Source organism: Euprymna scolopes, chromosome 24, assembly GCF_053919585.1.
Source record: "Euprymna scolopes isolate OS-2025 chromosome 24, ASM5391958v1, whole genome shotgun sequence".
Classification (NCBI taxonomy): Eukaryota; Metazoa; Mollusca; class Cephalopoda; order Sepiida; family Sepiolidae; genus Euprymna; species Euprymna scolopes.
The window spans coordinates 100,842,032-100,861,019 of NC_136505.1; the positions used below are offsets into that span (position 1 = coordinate 100,842,032).

At 36.2% G+C, this 18,988-nt stretch overlaps 1 protein-coding gene and 1 non-coding gene across 2 annotated transcripts; both read left to right on the forward strand.

The window, feature by feature from the left end:
- The first annotated feature begins 275 nt into the window (after positions 1 to 275).
- Trnar-acg (transfer RNA arginine (anticodon ACG)) lies at positions 276 to 348 on the forward strand. Its single transcript has one exon. It is a non-coding gene; the product is annotated as a tRNA-Arg (tRNA).
- Positions 349 to 4,179: 3,831 nt separating this feature from the next.
- On the forward strand, positions 4,180 to 15,619 carry LOC145246473 (uncharacterized). The gene is made up of 2 exons (XM_080108091.1): positions 4,180 to 4,290; positions 13,247 to 15,619. Exon 2 carries the CDS (start codon positions 13,255 to 13,257, stop codon positions 15,040 to 15,042), a length of 1,788 nt encoding a protein of 595 aa, XP_079964217.1. The 5' UTR covers positions 4,180 to 4,290; positions 13,247 to 13,254; the 3' UTR covers positions 15,043 to 15,619.
- The last annotated feature ends 3,369 nt before the right edge of the window (positions 15,620 to 18,988 follow it).

The following is an 18,988-nucleotide window of genomic DNA, read 5'->3' on the forward strand; positions in this document are numbered from 1 at the left end:
AAATTGTAAATATTTATTTATTTATGTGTGTATACCAATAAAACTTTCGAACCGATGCACTGAATTGAAAAATTATTTTTTCTCTGAAACGTGTGAGTCCCTAAATTGTCCTTATCTATATATGGTTCGTAACGAACAACGCCGAGTCACACAAAAAGCCCGAAATAAGCGGGTTTGGACCGTTTCGTTTTTTGTCGAAAAAGTTACCTTCCCATGGCAATGGAATTAAACACTGTCTGTATACAGTCGCGCTAACATCTTTTGATATGCGGGCAGGACTTGTGGCGCAATGGATAACGCGTCTGACTACGGATCAGAAGATTCCAGGTTCGAATCCTGGCAAGTTCGTAATAACTTTTACCATCATTTTATCCAACGTTTACTCATTATCCTTACCCTTAAGGTATTTTTGTTTTTTTCAGTGATTTTGTTTTGCGCATATGGGAATTTCTCATACTCTGTGTTCACACGGTAAGCGTTAATGGTAAGACGATGTTGAGTGTCCTTGATGTTGAGTGTACTCGATTTTGTGTTTGGCTCTGCGTTGTGTGTGCCGACGCGACGCAGCTGCTAGTTACTAATATAAATTTGAAAGTTTAAAATGCGGGAGACATTTTTGTTGCAACGTGTATAAGTTTGTACAGAGTAATTTTTTTTAAATGTTGATATTAGTATATTTTTTTATATTGACCCCTATTATTATTATTATTATTATTATTATTATTATTATTATTATTATTATTATTGAACCGACTACACAAGTTTGACGTAGTTTTCATTAGATATGATCCAACTATTTAAATTGATTTCGCATCTAGAATCGAGCCAGTAGATAGCTCACTGCTGATACAATTCTCTACCTATATAAGAGCCAGGTGCGTCTAAGGATGGAGTACAGTATCAACATCTGGACAGGAGCTGCTAGAAAACCTTATTCTGCCTTGACAAAGTTCAAAATGGACTAGTAGTTTCTCTTACCTACAACCTCTTTCTCACAGAAGAGACGTTGCGAGCCTGTCTCTGTTTTATCCTTATTTGCATGGCAAGTACTTGTCTGAGCTCCAATCTATGGTCCCCCCTCGCCAAACTTTCGCTAGAGGCACTCGTCTAACTGAAACCATTATCAGTAATTACCCTCACTCTTTATCTGTGCCTAGACCTAAACATAGATTCCATGAACAACGCTTCTTTCTTAGAACTGCACACCTGTGGAACTCTCTTCCGTTTACCTGCTTTTCAGCTGACTCCAATATGGTCGTCTTCAAGTCCAACGTAAACAAGTTCTTGATGAGCCGTTTCCCTTAAGTAATTCAATTTACTAAATTTTCACTACTAACGACTATTACGATATTGTCTCATTAACTACTGCACACTCTTTACCCCTTGTCCTCGAATGCTCTCTGGGCCTTGATAAGGGGTGACTCCTATGTAAAAAAAAAATAAAACTACAAAAAATAATTCGTAATATTTGGATTCTTCGGATTGTTGTTCTCAAATTTTCACAACGTTTCGTTCGATTTAACTTCCGACCTTCTTTAATTATATTTTGTCAGACTCGAGAATCTTTCTGTCGAACTCAGGAATCGACACATCATTTCGTTCGCATCATTCATTTTAATCTACAGGGATAAAATGCTCTTATCCTGTCAACCATTGTTGGTAGACGTCCTAAATAATTCGCAGTTGCCATTTTGAGTGTCGCACGCATTAAAGAATGAACTTTCAACCTCCAGAAACATGTAAACAAATACTTTATTTACTACGTCACCTAAAATTAGTTCTCTATAATTGTGTTTTTTTTAAACAAATGTTTTGATCAGTTTTTAGCTTAAAACACGTGAAAGTCAAATTTTAGTACATCTGAACAAATAATATGGAAACAATTGTATGTAAGTTCTCTAAATAATAAAGTAAAGTAAGTATGATTCTTGAATTTTAATCATACAAAATCATTATTTTTTCGGATTCCCCAATTTCTTTTATAAATCATTGGTCCATGTTCTTAAGAAGAAAATGTATTTTTGCATTTTATGCAGGTTACGTCACCAGCCGTGAGATGGCGAAGCAATTACAGCTGTCGGATGATGACAATTTCCAATGAAACCGTGAAATTACTTCAACCAAGAAAATATTTTAAATCGAAAATGATTTTTAACACCGCCAAATCCGTTCCTTTCCTCATCATAAAAATGGCTTTGTTAATACGAGGAAGAAGGTGCTGCGTTTCGAATTCATCGTCTGACAGTCTTGTTTTTGCTTTTTCCATAATCTGCTGGAAGATACCGACGCGAAGTTGTAAAAAATTTGGTCATAAACTGGATAAGTACTAGAAATACCAGCGCACAGATGATAGTAAATTCTGATCCCAACACAAAAATGCCTGAGCAGCCTCATCGGCGTTCCCTTGCGATAAACGACCCCTTCTCAGAAAGAGATGGTAAAACCTAAGAGAATCCACTTTCTAAGACTGCACAGAATAAGGCCAGGGTCACAAAGAGCAAGGGCCGGTTCCCCAGCGGAACACTATATTGAATAGATTGTCAAAGACGTATCGTCGAATGGTACGAAGTGACAAAAAATTGGGGGGGGGCATAATTTCCTCATGCAATCCTGAACAACGTCGGCTCTTCCTTCTAGTGCTAATATAGACGTAGAGGAAGTACAAGAAATCGAATTTGATAAAAGTGAAGATTCTCTTTTTTTACACAGTGATCACCACTTATCAAGGCCCGGAAGCCACTCACGGATAAGGGTTATTGCAAGTACATTACGTTAGTGTGAAGATTTGATGAAGTGTTTAATTAAGGGGGCGGTTCATTAGGAATTTGTTAACATTGGACTTGAAGACATCCAAGTTGTAGTCCGGAGGGAAGCAGGCAGACGGAACAGAGTTCCACAGGCGTGCATTTCTAAGAAAGAAGCTTTGTTCATGGAATCCGCGTTTTGATTTAGGTACAGATAGAGAGTGGCGGAAATTTTTCACAGTGGATTCAGCTAGACGGGTGTTTTTCGTGAAAGATTGGCGAGGGGGGACCAGAGATTGGAGTCCAGACGAGTACTTGCCAAGTAAATAACGATAAAACAAAGACAGGATCGCAACGTCTCTCCTGTGGGAGAGAGGTCGCAAGGAAGAGAAAAGGGTATCCCACCACTAAGCCACGAAGTCTATTTTGTACTCTGTCAAGGCAGGATAGGCTGTTTTTAGCAGCTCCTGCCCAGATATGGCAACAGTATTCCATCCTTAGACGTACTTGGCTTTTATATAGATAGAGAATTGCATCAGTAGTGAGATATCTTCTGGAGCGGTAGAAGGATCCCACCATCTTTCCAGCGACCTTGGCAACAGACTTGATGTACGTGTTCTACGGAGATAAAATCATTCGGAGAAAATTTGAAGAAAAATATCGAAAAGTTTTATTTTTTTTACTTGGGAGTCACCATGTATCAAGGCCCGAAGGTTGCTCGAGGATAAGGGATAATGAATGTAAGGTGGTAGTGTAGTAATCGTTAATGGTGTAATTTGGGTAGAATTTGATTATTTATGAGGACGGCTTAACAAGAATTTGTTTACATTGGACTTTAAGGCTGCTATGTTATATTCAACCGGGAAGTAGGCCAGCGGAATAGCGTTCTACAGGTGGACAGTTCTAGGAAATAAACTTTTTCATCGAATCTACGTAAAGATTTAGGTGCTGGCAGACAGTGGTGAAAATAGTATATAGTGGTTGTAGCTAATCGGTGGGATTTTTTTGTGAAATTTTGTGCAAAGGGAGAACCATAGATTGGAATTCAGTCGAGCACTTGCCATGAAAATAACGATAAAGTAAAGGCAGGCTCGCAACATTTCTTCTGTGAGAAAAGGTCATCATCTACTGGGTTTCAAAGCGGGTTTTGAAGTCTGTCGAAGCTGGATAGGACGCGGCGAGCAGCTCCTACCCAGGTATGGCAACAGTACTCCATTTTAGGGCGTACCTGACTCTTATAAAGATAGAGGATTGCATCGGCAGCGAGATACCTGCTGGAGTCATAAAATGATAAAATCATTTTTTTCAGCGATCTTGGCAACAGATTTGAAATTTCTTTTAATTTAAATTTTAATATGGATTTTTCTTTTGAGTTTTACTTTCCTGTATTATAATTCCGGAACGTTTTATTTTGTGCGGGACTGTGATGATATCGCCAAAAGTTATATCAATAAACATAAAAGTGGGCATTTGCAATTCTTCAAAAACGAAACCACGGAATAATTGTTTTTTTTTCCGCCCTGAACTAGACGTGACATCATTACAGGTAAATCAAATGCATTTTTAAGATCGTTTTCTCATCCAAATAAAACGTATTTTTTACGTATATTTGGTAGTTAGTTCATGAGCATTTCCTCTTCTTTAAATGTTTGTAAAAATAACTCGTAAAATGATAAGACGGTGCTAGTGCAGAGAGTGGTCCGCGCTATTTTTTAAATCGTATTTCTAAGTTTAATTAAAGTTTTCTGATGTGTTTTTTTTTATTCAATTGTAAGGTTGAAGCATAGAATAGGTACAAAACACCCTTCCCTCCTCATGTTAAGAATGGCTTTTTTAAATGATAACGGTAACTTCTCTACATAAGCACATTATTTTTTCATATTCAAACTTCCGTACTAGTGCAGAGAGTAATCCGGACGTAAATAATAACGTTATTATTTAAAAAGCCATTCTTAACATGGGGAGGGGAGGGTGTTTTGTACATATTCTATACTTCAACCTTACAATGGAATAAAAAAACATATAAAACTTTAAACTTGAAAATACGATTTAAAAAAATAGCGCAGATCACTCTCTGCAGTAGCACCGAAACTTCATATTGATATAGTTACTGCAAGGTACTATTTTTGTTAAATAACATTGACATTTTTATACTCTTGCTCCGATAAATAGTGAGTTTAAAGGGAAAAAACATAACTGTTTGGTACTTGTTCACTTTTGATACCGTGCTGAAATAATCATTTAGAAAGCCATTCTTAACATAGAGAGGGGAAGGTGTTTTGTAACTATTCTGTGATTATAATTTAATAAAAAAAAAAAAAAAGGTGGTAGTGCACTTATTGGCCCGCGCTATTTTTTAAAATAAAATTTTCAACTTTAATTAAAGTTCTATTATATGTTTATCAAATTGTAAAATTACAAAATACCCTCCCTTCCCCATGTTAAAATTAAGTTTTAAATAATAACGTTCTTATTTCAGCACGGATCAATAAGTGCACTAGTACCAAAAAAAAAAAAAAAAAAAAAAAGATATCATGAAACTTTAATTTAAACGAAAAAAAATATATATATAAAAATAGCGCGGTATCAAAAGTGCATAATCTCCAATGTTATTATCATTAAATGCGGAACCATTTCGACTTAAAAGTTACTTAGTACTAGCAAAACGCTTGGCGTTTCTCGGTCGTAAAATACGCTTAAGTATGTTATTTTAATTTTTTCAGATTTCACATCTATCATAGACCCAATTCTCTATTTATTATTATATTGTACCAATAATATAGTAGCGATTTCAAAGGTAAATAAAAACAAAAACTTAGTTATTATCAGCTAGAATCGAAACCAAAACACTTCCGTTCCGGCCTTAATCGTTACCGTTTGAGCTATCTTCAGTTAGATATAAAATAGCTAAAACCGAACTAATGTTAATGTATAAATGTGTGTGTATGTATGCATCTGTGTGTATATATATGTATGTCAGGTCATGTCATATGCTACTGGTACCATGTAACCCAGTACTACCTGCCTCATGGTCGGGTCACCGGCGACTAAACTGGTTCCACCACCAGACTTGTTTGGTGAGGAGGGCGGCTAGTCTCCCTGAAGGATTAAAACAAGACCTTCTAAAGGGCAAATGAACTCTTTTTCTGGGTCAACGGCCAACTAGCACCGTGTATATTTGTGTGTGTGTCTATGTGTATTCGGGTAGAGAGGGCTCCCGTAAGCTGTGGTGAAGGCAACCTTTCTAGGAGAAGCAAATCTCTGATTCAAGAAACCATAAAGCGGAAGACCAGTACCCGCATTAAGCTGGTCTGCAGTTTAATTTGTTGCTGGCTATCTTGCTCTTGCTTGTTGCTGGATCTCAACATTTTGAACCGAGAGAGAGACTTAGCTATCGTACAAAGCTAAGACTCTGTAACATCATTTTTGTATAGATACTCCCTCAGGCATTTGGGCTCATGGATTTTAAATGTCTGAGGGAGTGGCACTCGTCTGACAAGACGTCGCAATTATCATCATATATATGTATATACGCAAACGTACAAGAGGATTTAAGTCAATTTACGTCTGAAGTTCGTTTTTTTTTCTTCTTTTTTGTTTACCCTAAGAAGTTATTTTTACCGGCTAAAGACGTACTAAAGAAATGTCCTGAAAATGTCCTCTGTGCATTTACACTTTTTATTAGTTTTTTTTTTTTTTTTTTACTCTTTCTTTTTTATTATTCATTGAAAAGTTTTTTTCGGTCTAATTTTAATAGAGAACTATTGGAATTAGTTTTTTTTAAATAATTATTGAAAACACTTTGTGCGCACTTTAAAAAAAAAAAAAATATTGAAAACATTTCCAAAACATTTTTGAACTATTTTGGGAATATTATGTATTAGATACGTTTTTATAATGCTTAAAATTTTATTTTCATTTCAATAATTTTATTTTGATACTTTAATAAAGATATTTATATAAATTCAAATATCTGTCTATACATCTATCTATATATTACGGTTATATTGAAGCGGTTAGCTCCCAAAATGGCTGCCAAATGTCGGCGACTAGTTTTGTCTGATTTTCAAAACGATGACGGAGGAATTAATCCACAGTAATCATTTGTCTGCTTTGTACAATAAACATTGAGTTTAAACTTGTAAACTGCTTCGACTATTTCCGGAACTGAGTTTGAATTATCCGTCGAAGTATTGATATTCTCTGGATACCCATTCATTGTAAGTCTTGATCTGAAATGGAACACGTACACCAAATCCGTTGCCAAGTTCGCTGAAAACAATTATGGGATCCTTCTACCGTTCCAGTAGATATCTCACTGCCGATGTAATTCTTTACTTGTATAAGAGACAAGTACGTCCTACGATGATGTACTGTTGCCACATCTGGACAGGAGCTGCTAGAAGCACCTTATCCTGCCTTGACAGAGTTCAAAATAGACTTTGTAGCCTTATAGGGAATGCTCTTTTCTCTTTCCTCCAACATCTTCCCCACAGACCAGACGTTGCGAGCCTGTCTTTGCTTTATTGTTATTTTGATGGCAAGTGCTCGTCTGAGCTCTAATCTATGCCCCCTTAACAAACATTCTGGGAAACACTCGTCTAACTCGAACCATTATCAATAATTTCCCCAAATTTTTATCTGTGCCTAAACCTAAACGTGGATTCCATGAACAAAGCTTATTTCTTAGAACTGCACGCTTGTAGAACTCTGTTCTGTTTGTCTGCTTTCCAGCTAACTGCGATAGTTGTCTACTCATGCACTCATTGATCCGTGCTAAAATAATAACGTTATTTAAAAAGCCATTCTTAACATGGGGAGGAGAGGGTGCTTTGTACATATTCTGTACTTTAACCTTACAATTGAATAAAAAAAACACATAAAACTTTAATTAAACTTAGAAATACGATTTAAAAAATAGCGCGCATCAGTAAGTGCATTAGCACCTAAATAAGTTCTTGATAAGCTGTCCTTTTAAGTGATCCAATTCACCAAATTTCAACTACTAACAATTTTTTTTTACATGAAGGTCACCACTTATCAAGGCCCAGGAGCCACTCGGGGATAAGGGTTATTTTGTGTAGAGTAATCAATGGGATAGTGTTGCAGCATTCATAAGAATTGGAGATTTGATAAAGTGTCATTACTTAAGGGGGCGGTTCATCAGGAATTTGTTTATGTTGGACTTGAAGACATCCATGTTGAATTCAGGATAGAAACAGGAAAGCGGTAGAGTGTTCCACAGGTGTGCAGTTCTAAGAAAGAAACTTTGTTCATGGAATCTACGTTTTGATTTAGGCAGAGATAAAGAGTGGGAAAAATTTCTTACAGGGGCTTCAGCTAGACGGATGTTTATTGTGAAAAATTGGCGAGGGGGGTCCAGAGATTGAAGCTCAGACGAGGATCTACCATCGAAATAACGATAAAACAAATATAGGCTCGCAACGTCTCTTCTGTGGGAGAGAGGTCGCAGGGAAGAGAAAAGGCCACCCCCCACTAAACCACGAAGTCTATTTTGTACTCTGTCAAGGGAGGATAGGCTGTTTTTAGCAGCTCCTGTCCAAATGTAGTCACAGAATTCCATGCTTGGACGTACTTGACTTTTCTAGAGAATTGCATCAGTAGTGGATATCTTCTGGAGCGGTAGAAGGATTTCACCATTTTTCCGGCGACCTTGGCAACAGATATAAATCGTTGTGTGCGTGTGTTTCTCTCTATATATATATGAATCGTTGTGTGTGTGCGTGTCTCTCTCTCTCTCTCTATATATATATATATATATGAATCGTTTTGTGCGTGTGTCTCTCTCTATATGAATCGTTTTGTGCGTGTGTCTCTCTCTATATGAATCGTTTTGTGCGTGTGTCTCTCTCTATATGAATCGTTTTGTGCGTGTATCTCTCTCTATATGAATCGCTGTGTGCGTGTGTCTCTGTGTATGACTCGATGCGGGCGTGTGTGTGTGTCTCTCTCTCTCTCTGTATGACTCGCTGTGTGCATGTGCGTGTGTCTCTCTCTGTATGATTTGTTATGTGTGTATATCTTTCTTTCTTCCTCTTCGTGTGTTTTTCTGTCTTTTTGTGTGTCTCTCTTGACCCGTTTGTTTACCCTCTTACTCTCTCTGTTTGTCTATGTCGTTGGTGGCCGTCTGTTAGTGTGTGTCTTTGTTGTGTGCGCTGTCTGTCTATTTGTCTGTGTGTCTTTGTTGTGTGCCCCGCCTGTCTATTTGTGAGTGTCTTATAAAGGTACAGGATACTTTCGGGCGTTAGTAGCTTTCTAGCACGGTAAAGAGAGCCTGCCTTCCTCGCAGCGGTCCTGGCAATGTTCTCAATGTAATTGTTCCAACTCATGTTTCCTGTGGACGTTAGGCCGAGGATTTTAAAAGAAGTACTTTCAGATAATGAATCTTTGGCCATTGCTATTGGTAGTAGAGAAGGTTTTTTGTGATTATTGAAGGAAACAAGTTTATTCTTGGCGGCATTGAATGTGACCATCCATTTTTGTCCCCATTCCACTACATATTGGAGGTCATCATCTATTGTTTCTGCCATTTCCTCAGATATATATTCATTTGTTTTCTTGTCGTGCCTGTTATAGAGCGTGGTGCCATCAGCATATATACCCATCTCAGAGGCAGTTGTCTCGGGGAGATCATTTCTGAATATTAGGAATAATAAATGTCCAAGGATAGACCCCTGATGCACTCCCGCATTTATATCATGTTGATTAGATGTACGACCGTCGAGGACAACCGTTAATTTTTCTCTTACCTAAGAAGGATTTAATTATGTTAAGTATTCGTCCAGTGATACAGTATGATCTGATTTTCCTGAGAAGAACTTCATGCCATACCCTATCAAAAGCCTTAGATATATCTAGCGCCACCGCTCTACCCTCCCCTGCTTTGCCCAGTGAATGGTATATACGTTCAGAGATTAGTTAGGATATCTGCTGTGGATCGGGCTTGTCTAAATCCGTATTTTTGGTCGGTCAGAAGTTTTGCATCTGTAAGGTGATGGACTAGAGCTTGATTAATTATGGACTCAAATATTTTTGCGAAAAGTGGGAGGAGGCTAATGGAGCGATAATTTAATGGGTTAGTTCTTTCGCTAGAATTCTTGGAAACTGACACCACAGAAGCAGTTTTACAGCAGGCAGGAAAGCCAGATTCATTAAGGCATTTGTTGTAAAGTTTGGAGAGAACTGGAGCTACTTCGGCGGAGCAGTTTTTTAATAGCACAGACGGGATGAGATGACCCACATGCTTTTGAAGTGTCACGTTTTTATGATAGCATGCACCTGAGAACAGATGATTTTCAGGTCATCTAACGTGGCGTCTGTCCGCAAAGGAAAGTCAGGGAGGGGGTGGTTAGCAGGTTTGAGTATGGAATTGGAGGCAAAACGTCTGGCGATCATGGTAGCCTTCTCGGTTGCTGAGCAAGCAAAATAATGTAATATTTTTTAATGTATTCATCTAAAATTGTAAAAAAAAATTGTCATTAAACCGCAGAAAAACGCTAAAAATAAGTTTTTAATTTTAGTTGATGAGACGTTCGAATTCGATAACTGTTTATTTCTTCTGTGTCTTTTGTGTACAGTTTTGATTTTCTATGTCTTTTGTGTACAGATTTGATTTTTTTTTACATGGGAATCACCACTTATCAAAGCCCGGAAGCCACTCGGGGATAAGGGTTATTGTGTGTAATCAATGGGATAATATCGGAGTAATAGTTGGTATTGGAGATTTGATCAAGTTTCTTACTTAAGGGGGGCGATTAATCAGGTATTTGTTTATGTTGGACTTGAAGATATTCGAAGTTGGAGTCAAGTGGGAAACAGGCAAATGGAAGAGAATTCCACAAGTGTGCACTTCTCAGAAAGAAGCTTTGTTCATGGAATCTACGTTTTGATTTAGGTACAGATAAAGAGTGGGGGAAATTACTGACAGGGGTGACCAGAGATTGGAGCTCGGGCGAGCACTTACCATGGAAATAACGATAAAAAACAAAGTCAGGCTCGCAACGTGACCTCTGTGGGAGAGAGGTTGCATGGAAGAGAAAAGGGCATCCCCTACTAAGCCACGAAGTCTATTTTGTACTTTGTCAAGGCAGGATAGGATGTGGCAGCAGTACTCCATCTTTCGATGTACTTGGCTTTTATACAGATACAGAATTACATCAGTAATAAGATATCTTCTGGAGCGGTAGAAGGATCCTACCATTTTCCCAGCGGCCCGGGCAACAGACTTGATATACATGTTCCATTTCAGATAAGGAGTAAAGGTCAAACCCAGGAGCTTGTCAAAACATGAAGCCTCCCCAAGATTTTCTATTTTTTGTGTACAGTTTTGATTTTTCCATACAAATTCTTTTTTTCTTCTATTTCTTTTGCATAATGTTTTTCTTTGTTGCCTAAATATTTGTTTTTTTTCTGGTGATTTTTCTCTTAAATTTTTAAACTCTTTCTTTTGCATAATGTTTTTCTTTGTTGCCTAAATGTTTGTTTTTCTGGTGATTTTCCTCCTAAATTTTTAAACTCTTTCTTTTTCCTAATGTTTTTCTTTTTTGTTACCTAAATGTTTGTTTTTTCTGATTTTTATTGCCTAAAAGTCTTTTCTTCTTTTTTTATTGCTTGAAGGTTTGTTTGTTTTTTCTTATTACTTTTACTTTTTTCTTTTGTCTAAAGCTTTGTTTTTCTGTCTTTGTCTTTATTTTTCCTACAGTTGTTTTTTCTTGTCTTTATTTTTCCTACAGTTGTTTTTTCTTGTCTTTATTTTTCCTACAGTTGTTTATTCTTGTCTTTATTTTTCCTACAGTTGTTTTTTCTTGTCTTTATTTTTCCTACAGTTGTTTTTTCTTGTCTTTATTTTTCCTACAGTTTTTTTTCTTGTCTTTATTTTTCCTACAGTTTTTTTTCTTGTCTTTATTTTTCCTACAGTTGTTTTTTCTTGTCTTTATTTTTCCTACAGTTTTTTTTCTTGTCTTTATTTTTCCTACAGTTTTTTTTCTTGTCTTTATTTTTCCTACAGTTTTTTTTCTTGTCTTTATTTTTCCTACAGTTGTTTTTTCTTGTCTTTATTTTTCCTACAGTTGTTTTTTCTTGTCTTTATTTTTCCTACAGTTGTTTTTTCTGGTCTTTATTTTTCCTACAGTTGTTTTTTCTTGTCTTTATTTTTCCTACAGTTGTTTTTTCTCGTCTTTATTTTTCCTACAGTTGTTTTTTCTCGTCTTTATTTTTCCTACAGTTGTTTTTTCTCGTCTTTATTTTTCCTACAGTTGTTTTTTCTGGTCTTTATTTTTCCTACAGTTGTTTTTTCTTGTCTTTATTTTTCCTACAGTTGTTTTTTCTCGTCTTTATTTTTCCTACAGTTGTTTTTTCTCGTCTTTATTTTTCCTACAGTTGTTTTTTCTCGTCTTTATTTTTCCTACAGTTGTTTTTTCTTGTCTTTATTTTTCCTACAGTTTTTTTTTCTTGTCTTTATTTTTCCTACAGTTTTTTTTTCTTGTCTTTATTTTTTCTACAGTTTTTTTTCTTGTCTTTATTTTTCCTACAGTTGTTTTTTCTCGTCTTTATTTTTCCTACAGTTGTTTTTTCTTGTCTTTATTTTTCCTACAGTTTTTTTTCTTGTCTTTATTTTTCCTACAGTTTTTTTTCTTGTCTTTATTTTTCCTACAGTTGTTTTTTCTTGTCTTTATTTTTCCTACAGTTGTTTTTTCTTGTCTTTATTTTTTCTACAGTTGTTTTTTCTTGTCTTTATTTTTTCTACAGTTGTTTTTTCTTGTCTTTATTTTTTCTACAGTTGTTTTTTCTTGTCTTTATTTTTCCTACAGTTGTTTTTTCTTGTCTTTATTTTTCCTACAGTTTTTTTTTCTTGTCTTTTTTTCCTACGTTTTTTTTCTTGTCTTTATTTTTCCTACAGTTTTTTTTCTTGTCTTTATTTTTCCTACAGTTTTTTTTCTTGTCTTTATTTTTCCTACAGTTGTTTTTTCTTGTCTTTATTTTTTCTACAGTTGTTTTTTCTTGTCTTTATTTTTCCTACAGTTTTTTTTCTTGTCTTTATTTTTCCTACAGTTTTTTTCTTGTCTTTTTTTCCTACGTTTTTTTTCTTGTCTTTTTTTCCTACGTTTTTTTTTCTTGTCTTTATTTTTCCTACAGTTTTATTTTCTTGTCTTTATTTTTCCTATGTTTTTTTTTCCATTCTTTCCCTTTTGTCTAAAAATTTGTATTTCTTCTCTTCTCTTCTGTCACTTTCGATTTATTTTCATATCCTCGTTTGTTTCACGCTTTGTTCTACACTATCTTTCGCGCATACTTTATCTTCCCGTTCATTTCTCTTTATCCTCTTCCGTTTTTATTTTTATTTTCTCCCCTTTCTCGGCCTTCGACCTTCTATTCTCTAAATAAAATCAGCTGATAATTCATAATATTTTAATAAGTTTTCGTCTTTATTTCAAAGCAAATACCTTCATATTTATATCTTCATCTTTTTTTTCTTCTTCCAGAATCCGCGATGTCTCTTTGGAACGTGTCCCGATACATTGCTGAATTAATCGAATTAAAGCAAGAAACAGAAATAATTAACATCCTCATGCGTTATCCCCTCGAACAGAGACGTTTTATCATCGCCATTAAGCACCAAAAATCGTCGCTACTTTTCTGTGCAGTCGAAAATCAACTACATTCGGTGGTCAAGTACTTATTGAAAGACTGCAAAGCAGATCCAAACAGCTTCGGTTTCGTTCGTGGAGAAAATCTAACTTCTCTCGCCGTTGCTACGCTTAGGGAATCTGAGGTTCTTGTCAAAACCCTTTTGGCGTACGGTGCCGATACTGAAATTGTTTTTAAATCGAGCGAAATAACTGCGCTTTATTATGCGTGCCATATGAACAGATTTAAAATTGTGAAAATTTTACTCAGGAATGGGGCGATGGTGAATCATCAGACTTCCACGGGTCAGACGTGCTTAATGGTTTCAATACGACGTTTTAGGTTCGTTAAGCTCCTAGTCTCGGCAGGTGCAGATGTCAATTTGGCAGACCACTTTGGCGAAACCTGCTTGATTCTTGCCCTTAAGAATGAGATAAAAAAAGTGGTCGACTTTTTGCTTGGCCTCGAGGCTACGGATATCCGATTAAAGACGCATGTGGGCATCGATGCCTTGTATTTTTCACTACAATATACCGACAATACGTTAACGCAGAGGATGATCGAGAATAGCTGTTACACGCACGATGAGGTCGCCACGACTTGTGAAATGAAAAGCTGTCGTTTTCAAGTGACTGGTGCTTTAGATAGAGCAGAGAGATTTTGGCAGGAAGCGTCACAATTGCGTCTGCAACCATTCCGAGTTCCAATGTTTGGAATGTCACGTCCGGCGGGAAAATTAAACGGAGTCATTCATCTTTTTAACGCAAACGATATTCCGCCATTATTGTTTTTAGAATCCATGTTCGGGTTCTCTTTGCATACCGCGTTTATCTACACCCTGGCCACCCAGAACGTCAGGCGTGCTGAGGACTATATTCGTTTATGCAGGTTCTTCATTAAAGAAGTTTCACTTTTCGAAGATAGGGACTTTTTCCAATTTCTGGTTCACAGTGGACTATTATTACATTTCTTCCAAGAAGGTTTTGTTAAAAAGTCATATGGATTGGAAATGTTCGATCTTTTCGTAGATTTTGCTGAAGAGACTTACACCCGCTTAAAGCGGATGACTGTCCAGGAACGAAGAACTCACGGTTTTAACGTAGACCGATTAATGAAAACATTGATAGAGTGTTTACATAATATAGACCTGAGATTTCCAGAAAAAATATCTTGGCTTTTTTACTCTATGAAGCGTATTATAAGGTTGGATCTTCGTGGTTTCAGCCAGAAAAGTCTTCTCCATACGTGCGCAATTGGTTGGGAACATCTGGTCGAACGTTTCTTTCTTGAATGCAGGGCCGACGTTAATAACTCTGATAAATTAGGGCGTACTGTGCTGCATGATTTGGTCGAAAGTGCAAGCGTGTCGCCGAATCTATTCCGTTTAATAATCGATTACGGCTTCGATTTTCGCGCGGTTAAATATGACGAATACTGTCTCCATTGTAGATTAGAAGAAAGGGGTCTCTTGTTAAACCCTATGAAGGACATATCGCTGCAGTGTCTAGCTGCTAAGGCCTTTTGTAAAAGCGAAATGACTTCATTTAGCGAAGTTCCGCGTCATTTAATGTCGATCGTAAAGTCGCATCTCATTAATTATAACAAGATCTCAGCTCTTCCGTCCAGCTTAGTAGATTTACTCAGTAATTGAGATCCAGTATTTCTTTTTCTGCAAACTTTTCTATTTTGGTGCGTTTGGTAGAAAACAATGGATAAAATTTACAAATAACGCGCCGTATATGAAATCCTTTCTGGCCCCTTTACGGCTCCAGAAGAGAATGGGGATCGCATCTGAGTATATTGACGAAGTAACCCAGCAGTTAAAACATTATTTGAATTACAAAATAGATAAGGGTTTATCAGGTGTTAAAATCAAGTACGTTATCTGATAACTATTTTTATTGGACGCGATCGCTGGCGAGTCACGTGAACACACAATATTATTTATTTTTACGTACATCTTTTATTATTTAATTTTTTTTTAATTATCACATTTTTAGATTAATTTTTTTTTTCTATTCCAAATCTCCGATTTCATAGAAATATTTAAAAGTCTAAGTGTATTTTTATATATACATGGTGTTTGGAAAAACTATGGTATAACTTCAAGTAGATACACGGAAAAATCATATTGACACACTGGTTCTCGTCAGATCGCCGAAGTTAGGCAACGATGAGGTTGACCAGTACCAGATGGGTGACCATTTGGGAAGACCAGGTGTTGTATGTACCGCGACTAGTCCTAGATATTTCCAGGTTTGTACCTGGGGGGCGCGTTTAACTCGCCGGGGGATATGCACCCCTGAATCAAGACGAAAAGAAACGGGGAGAACTACTGTCATTACTTGTCTTACCTAGACTACCATGGCTTTACTATTTGGACTCTGCTAAAATAGCAGGGTAGCTGATAAGGTAGACTTTGTAAAGAAAGATTCTTTGTGTTGTGGATACGTTTTGTAAGAGCACTCGATTACTACTCGTATTTCCATTTGTGGTGAATTTCTTCCCGTGCTTTATTCTTTTTTAGAGTTGATCATATTTATCTATATCATATTTCTTAGGCTTCTTGTAGTATAGTTGGATGGATATGTGTGATCATATAACCGTGTATGCTGTATCTTACATGGCATATATATATATATATATATATATGAGACAATAGGAGTGGAAAATGAATTCACAAATACAGGGCGACCCCCCCCCAAAACAAAAGCTTAACAGAGGCCATCTAGAACATATGCTGTAGAACGGAGAAAAAAAGGCCAAAGACCCTAGTGTTTTGATGTGATGTTTTGAATAAAATAAACTAGTTATGACCAAAGTTTCATTTCATTCAGACAAAACACTAAGAAACGGGGCCTAATTAGATTGTGGGGGCCGTTTTGGGGGGTCACCTTGTACTATATATTGAAAATATAGAATGAGTCCTTCATTTAATAAGGACATACATACATTTAGTTGAGGTATGAAGGGGGATCTTCACACAAAGGTAATTCTCCAAATTCTTATTAAATAAATGACTCCTTCTATATTTTCCAATATATAATATTTGTGAATTCATTTTCTACTCCTATATAAGCTCCATTGAAATTTGTTGAGCTTTATATTATCCTATTAAGTCTCCTCTTCTAGAATTGAATTTGCTCTATATTCTACTTACCCTCGTTATATATATATATATATATATATATATATATATATATATATATAAGTGTGTGTGTGTGTGTGTTTTATTTTTTTATTACGGTATCTTTCTGTTAAGTTACATTATTGTTTCGGCTACTCGGCCGTTTTTTTTTTGTTTTTTTTTTGCCGTCTGTAGCGTCCTTAGACTTTTACAGAAATGTTCGCTATTTTGGGATGAAAGAGTGAATGAGGTCAGGGGGGTTGCGAGGAGGGCGGAAGAGGAAGTTCCACCCCAAAATAGCGAACATTTCTGTAAAAGTCTGAGGACGCTACAGACGGCAAAAAAACGGCCGAGTAGCCGAAACAATAATGTAACTTAACAGAAAGTTACAGTAATAAAAAATAAAACGCATATTTGCTCTACAACAGTATTGAGCACTTTCTTCAGTTTTTATAAATTACCATCTCCACTAAACTATATATATATATACATATATATATATCTTATGTGTGTTGTTTTGCTTTGGTTTTAGTGATGTTTTGAATGAATTCAATTATTTACGAACGTGCATTTTTACCTAAATGCGAGTTGGGAATAATTTCCCTTTAACCAATTTGCAGTGTAACCCAGATATGAGACTTCTTCTCAGGACCCTAAAACTCTCTTATATCTGGGGTTCTTACATCCGTTTTACACTGTACATAATCACAGGTTCTAATTTGGGACTAGAGAAAAACTCTTATATTCGGGTCTCTTATATCCGGTTACACTAATATATATATATATATATATATACACTAGCAAAAGTACCCGTCGTTGACTGGGTTCAAACACAGCCTACAGAAAATGGACTCTGATTTATGAAACTATGATAGGTTATGAAAAGGAAGAGTTGTAAAGAGATAGCTTCGAATTTGAGGTTATCAAGATGAAAGTAAAAATAAAATAGATAAACCCCATAATTTATTATACCATACCTGTTCACACTGAAACACTTATCACAATATTCTGTGGATCTATATTAAAAAACCTTGTTAAACTTTGTGACATATTTCCATTCTATGGAGGTCAGGCGCGAACGAACACCCCATAATTTTATTATACCATATTTCTTCAAACTGAAGCATAATTATCAAAATCTACTTACGCAGATAGATATGAAAAGTCTTTATTAAAGTTTGTGCCTATTTCAATTCTATGGAGGCCAGGTGCGAATACCATCATTATTTAAGTTAAGAATACTTTGATATGTATGTTTTATGTACATCTATATCAAAAACACTTGTAAACGTTTTTTTTTTATTTTTTATTTCCATACTTTGTGGACCAGGCGCGAACGAAGACCCCACAATTTTAATGAACCACCGTTCTGCCAGATCAAACATACCCATTCCTGTGTCTCGATACATCTATCATTATATGTAATCAGTTTTTTAAAATAGTCAACCATATAGGAGCCCATTCGTGACCAGACACACACACACACAGACATTCAGCTTTATATATATATATATAATTAAAACATGTGCATGTCTGTATAACTGTCGCTTATTTCTATATATTATTGTGTGTTATTGTGTCCTTATATGTGCACCGCGATGGGTTCCCAGCTAATCAATCAATCGATCTGATTGAAAAATGGGCGGTTTCGTCAATTTCAGTAACAATAAAAATACGGGGGTGTGAAACATTCGTTAATCATCATTCAATCTCGGGCAACGTTGGGTATCGCTGCTAGTTTCTTTATATACTATTTTGAGTGGTGGTGTCCTTGCATGTATGTATCAACAAAAGCGTCTATCGTGGTAAATGTGTGTCGGGAGCGTCTATCTTGTGCCGTGTGGGTGTGCAACACATAATAAAACAGTCCATTAACATGAGTCTGTGTAGCATACAGGCAAAAAATATCTCTCTCCGTTGTGTCGTCTTCTCTTCCCATTATCCAAGCTCCTCTCCTTCCGAAGAAAACAAACAACAGTAGGGTTTTGGCTTTGATCAAAGTGTAGTATCTGTTATTATACTGCACTTCGCCTTTTCTGACCTCGATCAGTGGAGGAGAAATCCTTCTAGATTGAGGACATTATTTTTGTTCCTATCCAGAGTGTCCCTTTTTCTTTTTTTTTAAGAGAAGCTGGATTCCCCCCCCCCACATTAAAAACCGACATAGTGTAACTCTGCCCTCGTGGGGAGGCAAGTAAATAGGAACAATAGTAGGTTATATATTTGATATAACTTTATTTACGTTTAGAAGTTAGCAGCGGCTTCTTTTGATGTTTACATTATGTTATGGTCGTGATTCTTCCAGCTTCCAAACGCGGAGACGATATCTTCCGTACTAATTTGTCAAGTTCGCCCATTCTGACTCCAAACTCTAACTAAACTACATGTCTCAAAATCTGTCTCCCTTTCATTATGTTATTAATAAACGTAGCATTAAGATCATCTGATGGTTTTACAATATCTATAATGT

Coding starts and splice junctions, on each gene's coding strand:
- LOC145246473 (XM_080108091.1), top strand. CDS start 13,255: ATGTCTCTTTGGAACGTGTCCCGATACATTGCTGAATTAATCGAATTA.